At 38.0% G+C, this 15,674-nt stretch overlaps 1 protein-coding gene across 1 annotated transcript; it reads right to left on the minus strand.

Moving 5' to 3' along the window:
• Window positions 1-6,731: 6,731 nt before the first annotated feature.
• LOC150025567 (uncharacterized) lies at window positions 6,732-10,421 on the minus strand. Its single transcript, XM_090294103.1, has 3 exons — window positions 10,363-10,421; window positions 7,096-7,961; window positions 6,732-6,760 (listed from the first exon to the last, which is right to left on the minus strand). The coding sequence occupies exons 1-3, from the start codon at window positions 10,419-10,421 to the stop codon at window positions 6,732-6,734; spliced, it is 954 nt and encodes a 317-aa protein (XP_090150229.1).
• Between the last annotated feature and the right edge of the window lie 5,253 nt (window positions 10,422-15,674).

Consider the following 15,674-nt stretch of genomic DNA (forward strand, 5'->3'; position numbering starts at 1 on the left):
TGTGTGCCTTAATTTTCTTGCTTGTCTTCTTTGTTTCTCTAGTTTTTGTGGTGATTTGTTCCTTGATTAAGTGTGGTTTTCTTTGAAATTTTTCATTTGAAGCTCATCCAATCCACAAGAGAGGCTTGGTTAAGGAAAGAACACTTTCTTGGAGTGGTTTGAGTACATTCTTTTGGCCTTTTCCAGCAAGCTACATCTTACTTTCTTTTGCTAACAAGTTTCCTTAATTGTTTGTTGTTGTTTTTGTGTCTTTTATGATCATGGATAATTTTTCTAGTGGAGAATCCTCCAAACCTTTCTCACCTCAAAAGGCAGCTCTCTTTGAAGATTTGAAGAATGCTAGACAATCAAATGCACAATATCTTGACATGATAAGACAAATGGAGGCAAGGCTCCAAAGCTTGGAGATGGCCCGTGAAGATGTTTATCAAAACCGGGAGAGAAGACATCATCATCATCATAGGCATTCTTCAAGGACTTCTCACTCTTCTCATGGATATCATGAAGACAATGCAGGGCAAAGGCACCATCCCCATGAAGAGAGGCGCCAACATGTGGTTGTCCCTTATTCACCTAGTGTAAAACTCCCTAGCTTTAGTGGTGAAAGTGATCCTAATGTGTACTTAGGGTGGGAGGCCAAGGTTGAGCAAATAATTGATGTAAATGGGGTTATAGATGTTCATAGGGTTAGATTAGAATCATTAGAATTCTTAGACTATCCCATGCAATGGTGGCATCAAACTCTCTTGGACATTGACCTACACAAGAGAACGCCCGTGGTCTATTGGGATGACTTCAAAGCTTGTCTACGCGCTAGATTTGTGCCTCCACACTTTAGGAAAGACCTATTGTTGAAACTCCAACGGTTTCATCAAGGCACACTAAGTGTGGATGATTACTTTAAACAACTAGACACGCTTTTAATTAGAGTTCATATGGATGAGAGTGAGGAAGCTAAGATAGCTAGGTTTGTTAGTGGCCTTCGAAGGGACATTCAAGACGTGGTAGAGCTACAAGAATATTCTTCATTGCAAAATGTAGTTCACCTTGCTAGTAAAATTGAAAATCAACTTGCAAGGAAAAATGCTTTCAAAAATTCTTTTAAAGATAACTACTACCACTCTTCTTGGAAAAATAAAAATAGCTCTTTTTCAAATATCCCTTCTAAGGAATTTAATTTCAAACCTAGAGATTCTAAGCCATACACTTCCACTTCTAGGCCTAAATCACCAACTAAATCATCTAGTAAGAAGTGTTTTAAATGCTTAAGCTATGGACATATTGCTTCTAATTGCCCTTCTAAATGAAATATGTATATGCATGATGGGGTAAAGGGTAGTGAGCATGAGTCCGAATCTTCTAGACATTCCTCACCTTCTAGGTCCCCTAGTGAGAATAAGACGCATGCTTGGACAAGTTTTAAAACCTTTTGATGTAAGTCAAAGAGAAAACATTTTTCATTCAAGGTGTCTTATTAATGATAGGGTATGCTCTTTGATTGTGGATGGGGGGAGTTGTGCTAATGTGGCAAGCACAAGAGTGGTAGACAAGCTTGGATTATCTACCATCTCTCATGCCAAGCCCTATAAATTACAATGGTTGAGTGAGGTAGGTGAGATTGTTGTTAACAAACAAGTCCTCATTACTTTTTCTATTGGTAGATATAAAGATGAGGTCTTGTGTGATGTTGTCCCAATGGAAGCCACACATATACTTTTAGGTAGGCCATGGCAATTTGATAGAAAAGTTTTTCATGATGGCTTTACCAACAAAATTTCTTTTAACTTCCATGGGCACAAAGTCATTCTTAAGTCTCTCTCTCCAAAGGAAGTACATGAGGACCAAGTTAAAATGAGAGAAAAGAGAGAGAAAGAAAATGATAAAAAAAGTTCCAAGAGAAGCCTTCTCATGTCCACACAACAAGTTAAAAAGGTAATAGTTACTCAAAAGCCTATTTTTTTAGCTATTCCTATGACTATTGAATGTGAGTCGGCTAAGGATAGTCCCACGTGTTTGGACAATTTGGTAAAGGAATATGAAGATGTGTTTCAAGATCCTCCTAAAGGCTTACCACCTCTAAGAGGGATTGAACACCAAATAGACTTCATGCCCAGGGTTTCTTTACCAAATCGCCCTGCATATAGGACCAATCCCCAGGAGGCCAAAGAGATTCAACAACAAGTTGAGGATTTATTAGCTAAGGGGTGGGTACAAGATAGCATGAGCCCATGTGCTATGCCTGTCATACTTGTCCCAAAAAAAGATGGGACATCGAGGTTGTGTACGGATTGTAACGCTATAAATAACATTACCATCAAATATAGGCATCCCATTCCTAGGTTAGATGACTTGTTGGATGAATTAAATGGGTCTAAAATATTTTCCAAAATTGATCTTAAGAGTGGTTACAATCAAATTCGAATTAAACATGGTGATGAATGGAAAACTGCTTTTCAAACCAAATTTGGTTTATATGAGTGGTTAGTCATGCCTTTTGGCTTGACTAATGCTCCTAGTACCTTCATCCGACTCATGCATCATGTATTAAGAGCATTCCTTGCCAAGTTTGTTGTGGTTTACTTTGATGATATTCTTATATATAGCTTGTCTTTAGAAGATCATGAGTCACATGTTAGACAAGTCTTAGAAACTCTTAGGAAGGAGAAGTTATATGCTAATCATGCTAAATGTTTCTTTGCATTAGATCATATAGACTTCCTAGGGTTTGTGGTAAGTCATAAAGGGGTGCATGTAGATCAAACAAAAGTTGCAGCAATTCAACATTGGCCTACACCCACCAATGTCAATGAGGTATGAAGCTTTCATGGACTTGCTAGTTTTTATAGGCGGTTTGTGAAAGACTTTAGTACAATTGCCGCACCATTAAATGCCATAATAAAGAAGGATGTGGTTTTTAAGTGAGGACAAGAGCAAGAAAACGCTTTTCAAAATTTCAAGGAAAAATTGACTAAAGCCCCCATTTTAGCCCTTCCTAACTTTGCTAAGACATTTAACGTAGAATGTGATGCCTCTAATATAGGCATTGGGGTTGTTCTCCTTCAAGAAGGACACCCCATAGCTTATTTTAGTGAGAAACTCAAAGGGAGTCATATCAATTACTCCACTTATGATAAAGAACTTTATGCTCTTGTTCGAGCTTTGCAAAATTGGCAACATTATCTTTTTCCAAAGGAATTTGTGATCCATAGTGATCATGAGTCCCTTAAATATTTGAAAAGCCAAAGCAAGCTTAATAAGAGACATGCTAAGTGGGTGGAGTTTATTGAACAATTTCCTTATGTGATCAAACATAAACAAGGTAAAATTAATGTGGTTGTCGATGCTCTTTCAAGAAGATATACCTTGTTAAATGTTTTGAATGTTCAATATTTAGGATTTGATCACATAAAGGAACTTTATCATGATGACCTAGATTTCTCTCTAATCTATCAAGAGTGTTCCAAGGGAGATCACAAAGACTTTTTCTTACATAATGGTTTTCTTTTTAAAGGAAAAAGACTTTGTGTTCCCCAAGGATCCATAAGACAATCTCTTGTTAGAGAGGCTCATGAGGGTGGGCTTATGGGACATTTTGGGGTAGCTAAGACTTTAGAAACATTGCATGAACATTTCTTTTGGCCTCACATGCGCAAATTCGTACATAGCTTCTGTGATAAATGTATAGCATGTAGGAAAGCTAAATCTAAAGTCCAACCCCATGGTTTATATACCCCTCTTCCTATCCCTACAATGCCTTGGGTTGATATTTCCATGGATTTCATCTTAGGACTTCCTAAGACATCAAAGGGTAAGGATTCCATCTTTGTGGTAGTGGACCGTTTTTCTAAAATGGCTCATTTTATTCCATGCCACAAAGTGGATGATGCATGCCATATTGCAAATTTTTTCTTTAAGGAAGTTGTTCATTTACATGGACTTCCTAAAAGTATAGTATCCGATAGGGATTCCAAGTTCTTAAGTCACTTTTGGAGGACCTTATGGGGGAAACTTTGCACAAAACTTTTTTTTCTACTACTTGCCACCCTCAAACTGATGGTCAAACTGAAGTGGTTAATAGAACTTTGGGTCAAATGTTGAGATGCTTTATTTCTGGGAATCCAAGGGTTTGGGAGGATTTACTACCTCATGTTGAGTTTGCTTATAATAGGGTAGTAAATTCCACCACTGCCCATTCTCCTTTTGAGGTTGTTTATGGGTTTAATCCCCTCACACCTCTAGATCTTCTTCCCATTCCTATACTGATGAGGTTTTGAAAAGGCTTCTTTTATGAAAGACTTGCATACCCACATCAAGTTACAAATTGAGAAGAAAGTTGGTAAGTATGCTGAAACTACCAACCAAAGGTGCAAGGCATTAATCTTTGAGCCCGGCGATTGGGTTTGGCTTCATTTGAAGTCCAAACTTATGCCTCGTGGTGATGGCCCTTTCCAAGTCATCAAGAGGATTAATGATAATGCCTATGAGTTCGATATGCCTAATACTTATCTTGGTAGTAATTCTTTCAATGTTACTGATCTAACTTCTTTTGATGCAGGTTTTCCAAATTTGTGGACGAATTCTCTCCAACCCGGGGAGTATGATGGAAACCAAGTAGAGAAAGCCCAAGCCCACGACGCCGAAGCCCAAGAAGGGGCCCAAGCCCAAAGAATCACTATGAGCATGGCAAGAGCTTTGGGACAAGAGTGTCAAATGATGACTCTTCTTATTTCTATTGTATAGTGTAGGTGGTGTGGATATTAAATAAATAGGTGTGAATGTATTAGAGAGAGTCACATTGTCCATGTGACTTAGTGGGAGGGTGTAGGTGTCATATAGGCGGTGCCAAAACTAGAAAGGAAGTCACACCTTCCTCATGCTCTAGTTGGCGCCATTTTAGTGTCATTTAGGGGGGAATTTGAATTTGATTTAGCTTCTCATTTCAGCACCTCTTAGGCTATGAATAAGGTGCTTGGCTTTGTAAAATTCAGAATTGGAAATTTGATATAGAGAAACTCTACTCATTTGGAGAGAGATTTGTGTGAGATTTGAATCTCCTTGCTTGGTCTCATCTTGTGAGCTATTGGAGAGCTTCAAGTGGCGGCTTCCTTCACTTATCTTGGAACAATACCTCCAAGTGGCGTGATGCAGTTCCAATTCTCCATTCCAGCCGAGCTTCATTCCATAAGTTTTCATTCCTTTCATCTCCAATTTCAATTTTAATCGGTAGTTTAGTTTTCCTTTAGTGTTCTTCATCTTTCCACCGATTGATTTTGTGTTCTTGTGTTGTTCTTCATTTTTCTGTTTGGTTCCTTGTGTTATTGTTTCATTTGCGTTTAGTAATCTTGTTCCATGGATGTTTACAAGGAGATAACACTCTTATGGAGTTTGGATCATCATTTTGGAAGGCTATGTCTCCATTGATGACTCCTTAAGCTTCCTTGATTCCATTTCTGTTTTCAGCTTGTGGTTTTGTTGATGTATTTTCGTTTTCATTGTTTAAGCACTCTTTGATCCTTGAATTGTTGTTTTCATTCTCATATAATGTTGTGTTCAAGAGTCAAAAAGTGTCTATGTTCAATCCAACTCATATCAGGTGGGATAGTTAAGGGTGGCACCATTGAGTTTTTCACTAAAATACGCAATGGGGTGTCCACCTTGTAACAAGACCGCACCTATGCCCACTCCCGATGCATCACATTCTATCTCAAAAGTTTTAGAAAAATTTGGGAGAGCTAGAATTGGTGCATTGGTGAGTTGAGCTTTTAGCCTTTGAAAGGCTTGCTCATGCTTTTCACTCCAACAAAATGCAACATCTTTTTTGACAAGTTCATTGAGAGGGGAAGCTAAGCTTGAAAAATTAGGTACAAAACGTCAAAAAAAGCTAGATAGCCCATGGAAACTTCTTACATCGCTTACACTTTGCGGAGTTGGCCACTCTCGGATGGCTTTGATTTTCTCGGGGTCAACATGCACCCCCCTTTGTTAACTATGAAACCTAGGAAAACTATGTTATCTACACAAAAGGTACATTTATCACTATTGGCAAATAAACTATTTTCCTAAGCACTAGAAGAACTTCCCTAAGGTGACTTAGATGGTCTTCTAGGGTTTTGCTATACACTAAGATATCATCAAAGTAAACTACTACGTATTTACCTATACAATCTCTTAAGGTATGATTCATGAGCCTCATGAATGTACTAGGGGCATTAGTGAGGCCAAATGGCATCACCAACCACTCATATAATCCAAACTTGGTCTTAAAAGCGGTTTTCCATTCATCACCCTCTTTGATTTGAATTTGGTGATACCCACTTTTAAGATCAATTTTGGAAAATATAGTTGACCCATGTAACTCATCAAGCATGTCATTAAGCCTTGGGATTGGATGCCTATACTCGATGGTGATGTTGTTGATTGCTCTACAATCACAACACATACGCCATTTTCCATCTTTTTTTGGCACCAACAAGACAGGTACAGCACAAGGGCTTAGGCTCTTTTGAACTCAACCCTTGTCCAACAAGTCTTGAACTTGTAACTCTATCTCCTTGGTTTCCTCGGGGTTAGTTCTATAAGCGGGCCTATTTGGTAGGCTTGCCCCCGGAATTAAGTCAATTTGATGTTCTATACCTCTAATGGGAGGGAGTCCATTGGGTCCCTCATTAGAGAATATATCTTCAAATTCACTCAAAAGATTTTCCACTTGAGGAGGTAGACTCATGGGTTCATTACTTGTGGCAGTGCATGCAAGTGTTCCCTTACAAAAGATTAGGCTAGGTTGTGGGAAGGAACACTCTTCTCCCACGCCTTTCTATCCCTAAGGATTTTCTCTTTTTCTAGCGCTCTTTTTTTTTTGGTTTTCCCCATTCCTCTTATGTTTCATTTGTATTTGGTCTTTTACCACTTGAGAATGTGGTAAAGGACTAAGTACATTAACAATTCTCCTTCTAATGGAGCTACCCTCTCATCCTCTCCCCCTTCCTCTCTCACTTGGCTCATCCTCACCACTAGTGTACTCGTCTACACCTTTTAAGAACAAAGATATTTGGTTTGGGCATTGTGCTTGCACATGCCCTCTCCTAAAGCACTTACAGCACTTGATGTCCCTAGTTCGGATGGGTGGGGTGGAGGCATCTTTTGCTAAGGGCTTGGTAGTTTCCTTTGGTTTTTCTCTAGATGTGCTACCTTCCCTTTTATAGTCTTTCTTGGGATAAAAGTTGGAGTATGAACCCACCCTTTGACTTGAAGTTTTGCGCAAATTTTGTTGTTCAACTTTAATGCAAAGTTGAACCAAGTCATTCAAGTCTTGGTAGGGAAGGAGTTCAACCCTATCTCTTATCTCAAGAGAGAGGCCACTAAGGAATCTTGCTATGGTGGTGTCCTCTTCTTCTCTAATAGATGCCCTCATCATGTAGAGCTCCATTTTTTGTCTATACTCCTCTACACTCATATTCTTTTGTTGGAGTCTTTGGAGCTTGTCCATTAACTCCCTATGGTAGTAGGAGGGTATATGTCGACGTCTTAGGGCTCCCTTAAGGTCATTCCAATATTCAATGGGAGGCTCCCTATGAAGACGTCTTTCTCTCTCTAGAGAGGTCCACCAATACATGGCATTTCCCTGGAAACTAAGGGTGGCTAAGGGCACCTTTCTTTCTTCACTCACCCTATGGCAAGCAAAGAGTTGCTCTACTTTCATTTCCCAATCTAGATAAACTTCTACGTTTTCCTTACCATGGAAATGAGGTAGGTCGACCCTAACCTCTCTTGGATTCTCTTGCTCTCTTTGCCTAGTTCTTCTAGGGAGTGGATGGTAGTAATCATTGATTCTAAGGCTTTCCTCCCCTAGAGACTCATTATCTTTAGAGTGAGATGCATGAGTGTGTGTTTTTTTGGAATTTTGAGATTTCTCTTCCTTTGCTCTAGTTAGTTCATTGATTTTTGACTCATTCTCCAATTGTCTATAGGAAATTAATTGAACATCCTTTGCAAGTTGTTTCAAAAGAGATTTGATGGATTTCACATCACTTTCCATAGACTTTGCAGAATGAGAAGACATGACTAGAACTTTGTGTATAGAAATGTTTTACTTTATGAAAAATGAGGGAAGTTAATGAAGGTAGTTTTCCAGGTAAGAGAGGTGAGTCACAATGGACTACTTAAGTACCAAGTCTTGCCTTAGCCAAAAACTATCCCTCAAGATCTTCGCACAAATCTTTCTCTTGGTAAATCACTTAAAACACAATGAGGATGTAGAAATCAAAATTTTTAATGCAAGAAACAATGCAAGCTATCTAACAACCCAAGCAAAATTATCAAAGCTTAAAACAAAACTAAACAAAAGAAATTAAGCGAAGTTAAACAAAAGCAATTGGCGTAATTAAAGCAATTAACAAATGCTAAGCTTGAAAGTTTAAGCTAGTCGGCCCTAGGTGAGGCTTCTTGGACACTTGGAGCCCTTGAAGACACATTCACCGTCTAATTGCTTGATTAACAAGTAATTAACAAGAGTTAAATTGCAAAGAAATTAAATGGCACTCCCTTTGTTGTTTCTTCTTTGTTGGGCCTTCCAAGGTGTGTGGTGTATTTAGTATGTGTTTGTTGCTGCCCCTTGCCTTTGATCCTCTTGGAATTAGGTAATTAAATTCTTCAATCCAGCACCTATTAAGCAAAGCTAGACTCCCCTCAAGTCAATTCCCACTCAACAAGTACCAATTGATATTTAATCTACCACAAAGCTTAGAGGTCAAAGAAAGAAAGCAAGAAAAAAATTAATTTGAAAACACAGTACCACACAAATGGAATTAAATGTGACACAACTAAAAAGAGTTCAAATGAAATTAGACAAGCAAATAAAAAGGCACTCAAATAATGGATGGCACACAAAAGGAACCTAAGGAATAGCAATATATTTGATTTAAAAACCGAAAACAACACCACTGAAAAAAATGTTGTGGTCCAGAATGCGTGACTTTTAAAGATTTATGCTGAGCTGACTCTTTTGTATTTGCTTCTGAAAATTGATACACAAACAAATTAAGATCTTAAAAACTTTTTGGCGTTGGTTTCACTCCAAACGCATGCACCAATTAATTTTAATAATTTTTTAAGATCAGTGTTTAAACCTCCAGATGTAGCGTCATGATTACACACTTTTTTTTTGTAAGATTTATCTTTTTTTTTCTATTTCTTTTTTTCAACTGATTCTTTTTTTGTTCTTTTGCTAACACCTCAATCTAGTGAAATCCAGAGGCTCAGAATTTTCTTATGATGTATTTAATTTTCGTAAAGCAAAACAGCCAAAACAGATTTGTGAAAACAGGGGATTCTGAAATCTGGAATAAAAAACAGAATGATATACCAACAAAAACACAATGGAATTTGTGTGGATCTAACACACAAATAAGAACTCAGACTAAGATTAAAAAAGCACCAAAGGATCAAAACAAAGCATATTTCAGATCAAGTATTCAAACAAAAAAAAAACAAAAAAACAAATAAATCAAAAAGAGTACTACTAGGATTTGTTGACAAATATGGAAACACATGACTTAGACAAAACTTATGGATTCATAAAATGAAAAGACTCAAGAATATCATATGACCCAAATGAAATTTCAAGCAAGACTCAAATACCTAAAAATAAAAAACAGCAACACAAAGATATCAAGAATCCTACACAAAATTGAAAATAGATGTTCAAGCACAATTTTGAACAAAACCCACCGATTGAAATGAATAAACAAGCATTCAAATCATATTAAAACACAAAAACAGCAAGACAACTTGGAATAAAGATGAACAACTTGGAGAAAGAAGAACTCAAAACGAAAAATGCAAAGAGATACTCATCTTTGAAGAACCATAGCTCTAGATACCAAATGATGGCATTCCTATGAGATCTTCTTTGTGTTTTGGTGATGAACTTGCGGAAGCTAGTGGAGGAGATGAAGCAAGGCCTTCCTAGGAAGTATGGGTGCCTTGAAGGTGCATGAGAGTGGGGAATTGGGGAGGTTCGGCCAGCCCCTTTGAAGGTGATGAAGTGAAGATTAAAACCTAGATGCTAGGCAAGGAGTAGTGTATGGCACAAATTTGGCAGCATAACAATACTCTATTCAATCTTGAAATACATGAGGTTGGCTCCTCCTTTTATAGGATAAGGAGTAAAGTTAACCCTAATGATAAGCAAATGCAATCCAAATGACATCACAAGGAACTCATGGCACATGGCCGACCCTAGTTTAGGGAAATCTTCTAGAAACGTAGCAAATCTAGGTCAAATCCTCATGGAATCAAGTTTGTGCTATTTACACCACAAATAATTACTAAGCTACTCTTGATGGGCCTTCATGTAGCATATACAAATAGCTCTCTCTTCCATCCATAGCTTGGTCCAAGTCTTCATGGATTCTTTTGGCCATGGACCTAGTAATTGGTCCTAGACGCTCTTCCCTTTTCCCTAGACGCTCTTCCCTTTGCCCTAGACGCTCTTGGTTTGGCTTTGCATGCTCATGTCTTGACTCTTGTCTTTCTTGTGAGGTTGTGCTTGGCCCTCTTCCATCAGGTAACCTAGGGGTTGACCTAGGTCAAAGTGGCCCCTACTCCTAGCTTTTGGAAGCTAGGACTACCTCCTAACCCTAATAGACTTGGCATAAGCTAAATCGATAAATACCCCCCCTATTATGCTATATGGACCCTACTCTACTAAAATTAAAAACAAAGAGACTAGCTGGTGCTCAGCTCCCAAGGCTTGGGCTCTACTCCTGGTGATCCTTTGAGGAATGATGGGTTCTTAAGCACTGACTAGTGGTGGGCTTGGTCAGGGGATGCTCTATCTCTCAAGTCTCCATTATGCTCTCCGGGTGGGAGAGAATTCATTCACGAATTTGCAACACCTGTAGAGAAAAGATTTAGATCACTAACATTAAAAGAATGACTCCCTAAATACGTGTCAGGTAAATCTAACTCATAAGCATTATCATCGATCCTTTTGATGATCTGGAAGGGACCATCACCACGTGGGAGGAGTTTGGATTTCCTTTAAGTAGGGAAGCGATCCTTCCTCAAGTGAAGCAAAACCCAGTCCCGGGTTCAAAGATCAATGCCTTGTGCCCCTTATTGGCATGTTGCGCATACTTGCCTACCTTCCTTTCAATTTAGAGCTTGATGTGGTGGTGCAAGTTTTTAATAAAAGATGTTTTTTCAAAACCATCCTTGCACAAAACCTCATCAAGTACAGGAATAGGAAGTAGGTCAAGGGGTGTGAGGGGATTAAACCCATACACAACCTCAAAATGGGTGTGAGAAGTAGTAGAGTTAACTACTTGATTATAAGAAAACTCAATATGACGAAGTAAATTTTCCCGCACCCTTAGGTTCTTGGAAATAAGGCATCTTAACATTAGGGCCAAAGTTCTATTGACCACTTCTGTCTAACCGTCAGTTTGGGGATGGCAAGTAGTAGAAAACAAAAGTTTAGTGTTAAGATTTCCCATAAAGTCTTCCAAAAGTGACTCAAGAACTTGGAGTCTCTGTCAGACACTATAGTTCTAGGAAGCCCATGCAATCTAACAACTTCCTTAAAGAAGAAATTTGCAATATGACAAGCATCATCTACTTTGTGGCATGGAATAAAATGGGTCATTTTGGAAAAGCGATCCACCACCACAAAGATAGAATCCATACCCTTAGATGTCTTGGGAAGACCTAAAATGAAATCCATAGAGATGTCTACCCAAGGCATGTCCGGGATGGGAAGATGGGTATATAAACCATGGGCTTGCACCTTAGACTTAGCCTTCCTACATGCTATGCACTTATCATAAAAGTTATGTATGGATTTGTGCATGTGGGGCCAAAAGAAATGCTCATGCAATGTATCTAAGGTTTTTACTATCCCAAAGTGTCCCATTAAACCACCCTCATGTGCCTCCCTAACAAGAGATTGTCTCAAAGATCCTTAGGGCACACCAAGTCTTTTCCCTTTAAAGAGAAAGTCATCATGTATGAAAAGATGAGAGAAAAGTCAAGGTCATCTTTGTAAATTTCTTTGTTGTGATCAGACCCCAAGTATTGAGTGTCCAAAACATTAAGCAACGTATGTCTTCTAGAAAGAGCATCTGCCACCACATTAGACTTTCCTTGCTTATGTTTGATCACATAAGGAAATTGCTCAATAAACTCTACCCATTTGGCATGTTTCTTGTTAAGTTTGCTTTGGCCTTTCAAATATTTAAGAGATTCATGTGTTGAATCAAGTGTGATCAAAGCTTTGAAGAATCCAAATCCTAGTGTTTGATGGAAGGCTGGAGTTGCTTGAAGTTGTTGATGTGTTTTAGAGTAGGATCTGGGGTAGTTTATCTTTGTAATCCACTCTTTGTTGAATCTAAAGCTTAAGTGTTTTCAAATCTTTTAAGTTTAAAGTGTTTTTCAAACTAAGTGAAAAACAACCTGTTGTTTTGTCGAAACAATCGATTGTTTTATACTTAGGTGTTTTTGGAAAAGTTTGAAAACTGTTTTGGATGGTTGACTTGTTGTCAAACCAAAACAACCGATTGATTCGCTCTTTCAACCGATTGTTTGTTTCAAAACTCTAACAGAATCAGTTTTGTTAGTTAAGTGAGCTTTAAATGTTTTTATAATCGAATACGCTCCTGCTTTAAATGCTTTAACAATTCTTTGAATGCTATAAATAGTTTGTTAATGTTTTATAACAAACAACAAGAAAGAAAAACAGATTTGAGTTTTTCAAAGAGCTTTTCAAACATTTGAGTTTTCACTTTGAGCTTTGGTTATTCAAGAGAAAAGTGGAATAGGATTACATATGTATTGATTTCAGTATTCTATAACAAGTGTAATTCGTTCTGAAAACTGTGTACATTCTGGTGTTATAAAGCCAAGAAAGGTTGTGTGCTCTTGAGGTTGTCAAGATCAACATTCTTGGTGTGTGTGCTGAGCCAAAGGAAATGTGTTTCTTGAGGGGATCAAGGTCACTTCTTTGGTGGTGTGTCTATGTAATCTAGTTTTGATTACCTAGTGGATTCCCCAGTAGTTTCTGGGAAATTGGATGTAGCTCTTAGTTTAAGAGTGAACCAGTATAAACTGTTTGTGCATCTCTCTCTTCCTTAAACTCTTTAATTTCAGTTGTTGTTATTTTTACTGGTATAAACAACCGATTGTTTCTACGAAACAACCGATTGTTTTTCTGTTGCTTTACTGTTTTGAGCTTTGTTTCTTGGCTAACTGAATTCCTAATCTGGTTTCTTGCAAAGAATTTCATTCTAGCTTAAAAAGTTTGTGAAAACCCTCTTTAAACAATTCACCCCCCCTCTAGTTTAAAGCCATACATTCTAACATCATGAACACTATGTATCACAAACTCTTTTGGAAAAAGATAGTGTTACCAATTTTGCCAAGCCCTAACAAGAGCCTAAAGCACTTTTTCATAGGTGGAGTAATTGAGATGACTCCCCTTGAGTTTCTCACATAAATAAGCTATGGGGTGACCCTCTTGAAGAAGGATAACCCCAATGCCTATGTTAAAGGCATCACACTCAATCTCAATTGTCTTAGCAAAGTTGGGAAGTGTTAAAATGGGTGCCTAGGTTAATTTGTCTTTCAAGGTTTCAAAAGCATTTGCTTGTTCTTGGCCCCATTTAAACACTACATCCTTCTTTACTATCTCATTGAGAGGTATAACAATAGTACTAAAGTCTTTCACAAATCTTCTACAGAAACTAGCTAATCCATGAAAGCTTCGTACTTCACTAATATTGGTGGGTGTAGGCCATTTTCTAATTGCTGCCACCTTTTCTTCATCAACATGTACCCCTTTGGAACTCACTACAAACCCTAGAAAGTCTATATGGTCTATGGAAAGTCACATTTTTTCAAGAGTGGCATACAACTTCTCTTTCCTTAGGGTTTCTCGAACTTGCCTAACATGCTCTATATGGTCTTCTATGTTCAAGTTGTAGATAAGGATGTCATCAAAGTAGACTACTACAAACTTGCCTATAAAAGGTCTTAAGATATGATGCATTAGTCGCATGAAGGTGCTCGAAGCATTGGTTAAGCCAAAGGGCATGACTAACCACTCCTACAACCCAAACTTGGCCTTAAAAACGGTTTTCCATTCATCTCCCGGTTTAATCCGAATTTGATTATACCCACTTTTAAGATCAATTTTGGTGAAGATTTGAGACCCATGTAACTCATCCAACAAGTAATATAATCTAGGGATGGGAAGCCTATACTTGATGGTGATGTTATTTATTGCACGACAATTCGTACACATCCTCCAACTCTCATCCTTTGTAGGGACAAGAATTACATGCATAGCACAAGGACTCATGTTATCTTAGACCCACCCCTTAGCTATTAATCCTCAACTTGTTGTTGAATTGCTTTGGCCTAAGTTGGATTAGTTCTATATGTTGGTCTATTTGGTAAAGAAGCCTCGTGTATCAAATCAATTTGATGTCCAATGCCCCTTAGAGGAGGTAATCCTTTAGAAGCCTCGTGGAACACATCTTGAAACTCCTTTACCAAAGGATCCAAACACTTAGAACTATCTACCGTTGACTCAATCTTAAGGTTTTTCATAGGATAGGCTATAAAGATAGCCTTGTGAGCTAGCATTACCTTTTTGACCTCTTTGGAGGAGATTAAAAGGCTTTTCTTAACACACTTTTTATCATTTTTTTCATTTTCTCTCTTCTCTTTCATTTTAACTTGGTCTTCATTGACCTCTTTTGTAGAGAGAGATTTTAATATGATCTTATGCCCTTGGAAGGTAAAAGAAATTTTATTAGTAAGGCCATAATGTAAATTTTTTCTATCAAATTGCCATGGCCTTCCTAATAGAATGTGGGTGGCTTCCATTGGCCCAACATCACACAACACTTCATCTTTATATTTTCTAATTGAGAAGGCTATGAGGACTTGTTTATTAACAATTATTTCTTCCTCTACACTAAGCCATTGAAGCTTGTAGGTCTTTGCATGAGAGATGGTGGGTAATCCAATCTTTTCCACCACTCTTGTACTTGCCACATTGGTGCAATTCCCCCATCTACAATTAATGAAAATAATTTGTCATTAATGAGGCACCTTGTATGAAAAATGTTATCCCTTTTACTTTCATCGAAAGGTTTTTGAACTTGTCCAAGCATGCGCCTTATTACTAACAAATCACCTTCACAAGGAAACTCATATTCATCCTCAGTTTGGCTTTTGGAAGAGGTAGGGGAACTAGACATTGAGGATTGGGAACTATGGCCACTCACTACAACCCCCCGCCCCCCATTTAAACACTACATCCTTCTTTACTATCTCTTTGAGAGGTGTAACAATAGTACTAAAGTCTTTCACAAATCTTCTACAGAAACTAGCTAATCCATGAAAGCTTCGTACTTCACTAATATTGGTGGGTGTATGCCAATTTCTAGTTGTTTCCACCTTTTGCTCATCAACATGCATCCCTTTGGAACTCACTACAAACCCTAGGAAGTCTATATGGTCTATGGAAAGTCACATTTTTTCCGGATTGGCATACAACTTCTCTTTCCTAAGGATTTCTAGAACTTGCCTAACATGCTCTATATGGTCTTCTATGTTCAAGTTATAGATAAGGATGTCATCAAAGTAGACTACTACAAACTTTCTTACAAAAA

Source organism: Phaseolus vulgaris, chromosome 8 (assembly GCF_051622355.1).
Source record: "Phaseolus vulgaris cultivar YP4 chromosome 8, ASM5162235v1, whole genome shotgun sequence".
Taxonomy (NCBI): domain Eukaryota; kingdom Viridiplantae; phylum Streptophyta; class Magnoliopsida; order Fabales; family Fabaceae; genus Phaseolus; species Phaseolus vulgaris.

Coding starts and splice junctions, on each gene's coding strand:
- LOC150025567 (XM_090294103.1), bottom strand. CDS start 10,421: ATGGCCAAAAGAATCCATGAAGACTTGGACCAAGCTATGGATGGAAGA. Junction 7,962..10,362: donor GATGGAAGAGAGAGCTATTT/GTATATGCTACA, acceptor AATTTCCTATAG/ACAATTGGAGAATGAGTCAA. Junction 6,761..7,095: donor AACTAGGGACATCAAGTGCT/GTAAGTGCTTTA, acceptor ATCTTTTGTAAG/GGAACACTTGCATGCACTGC.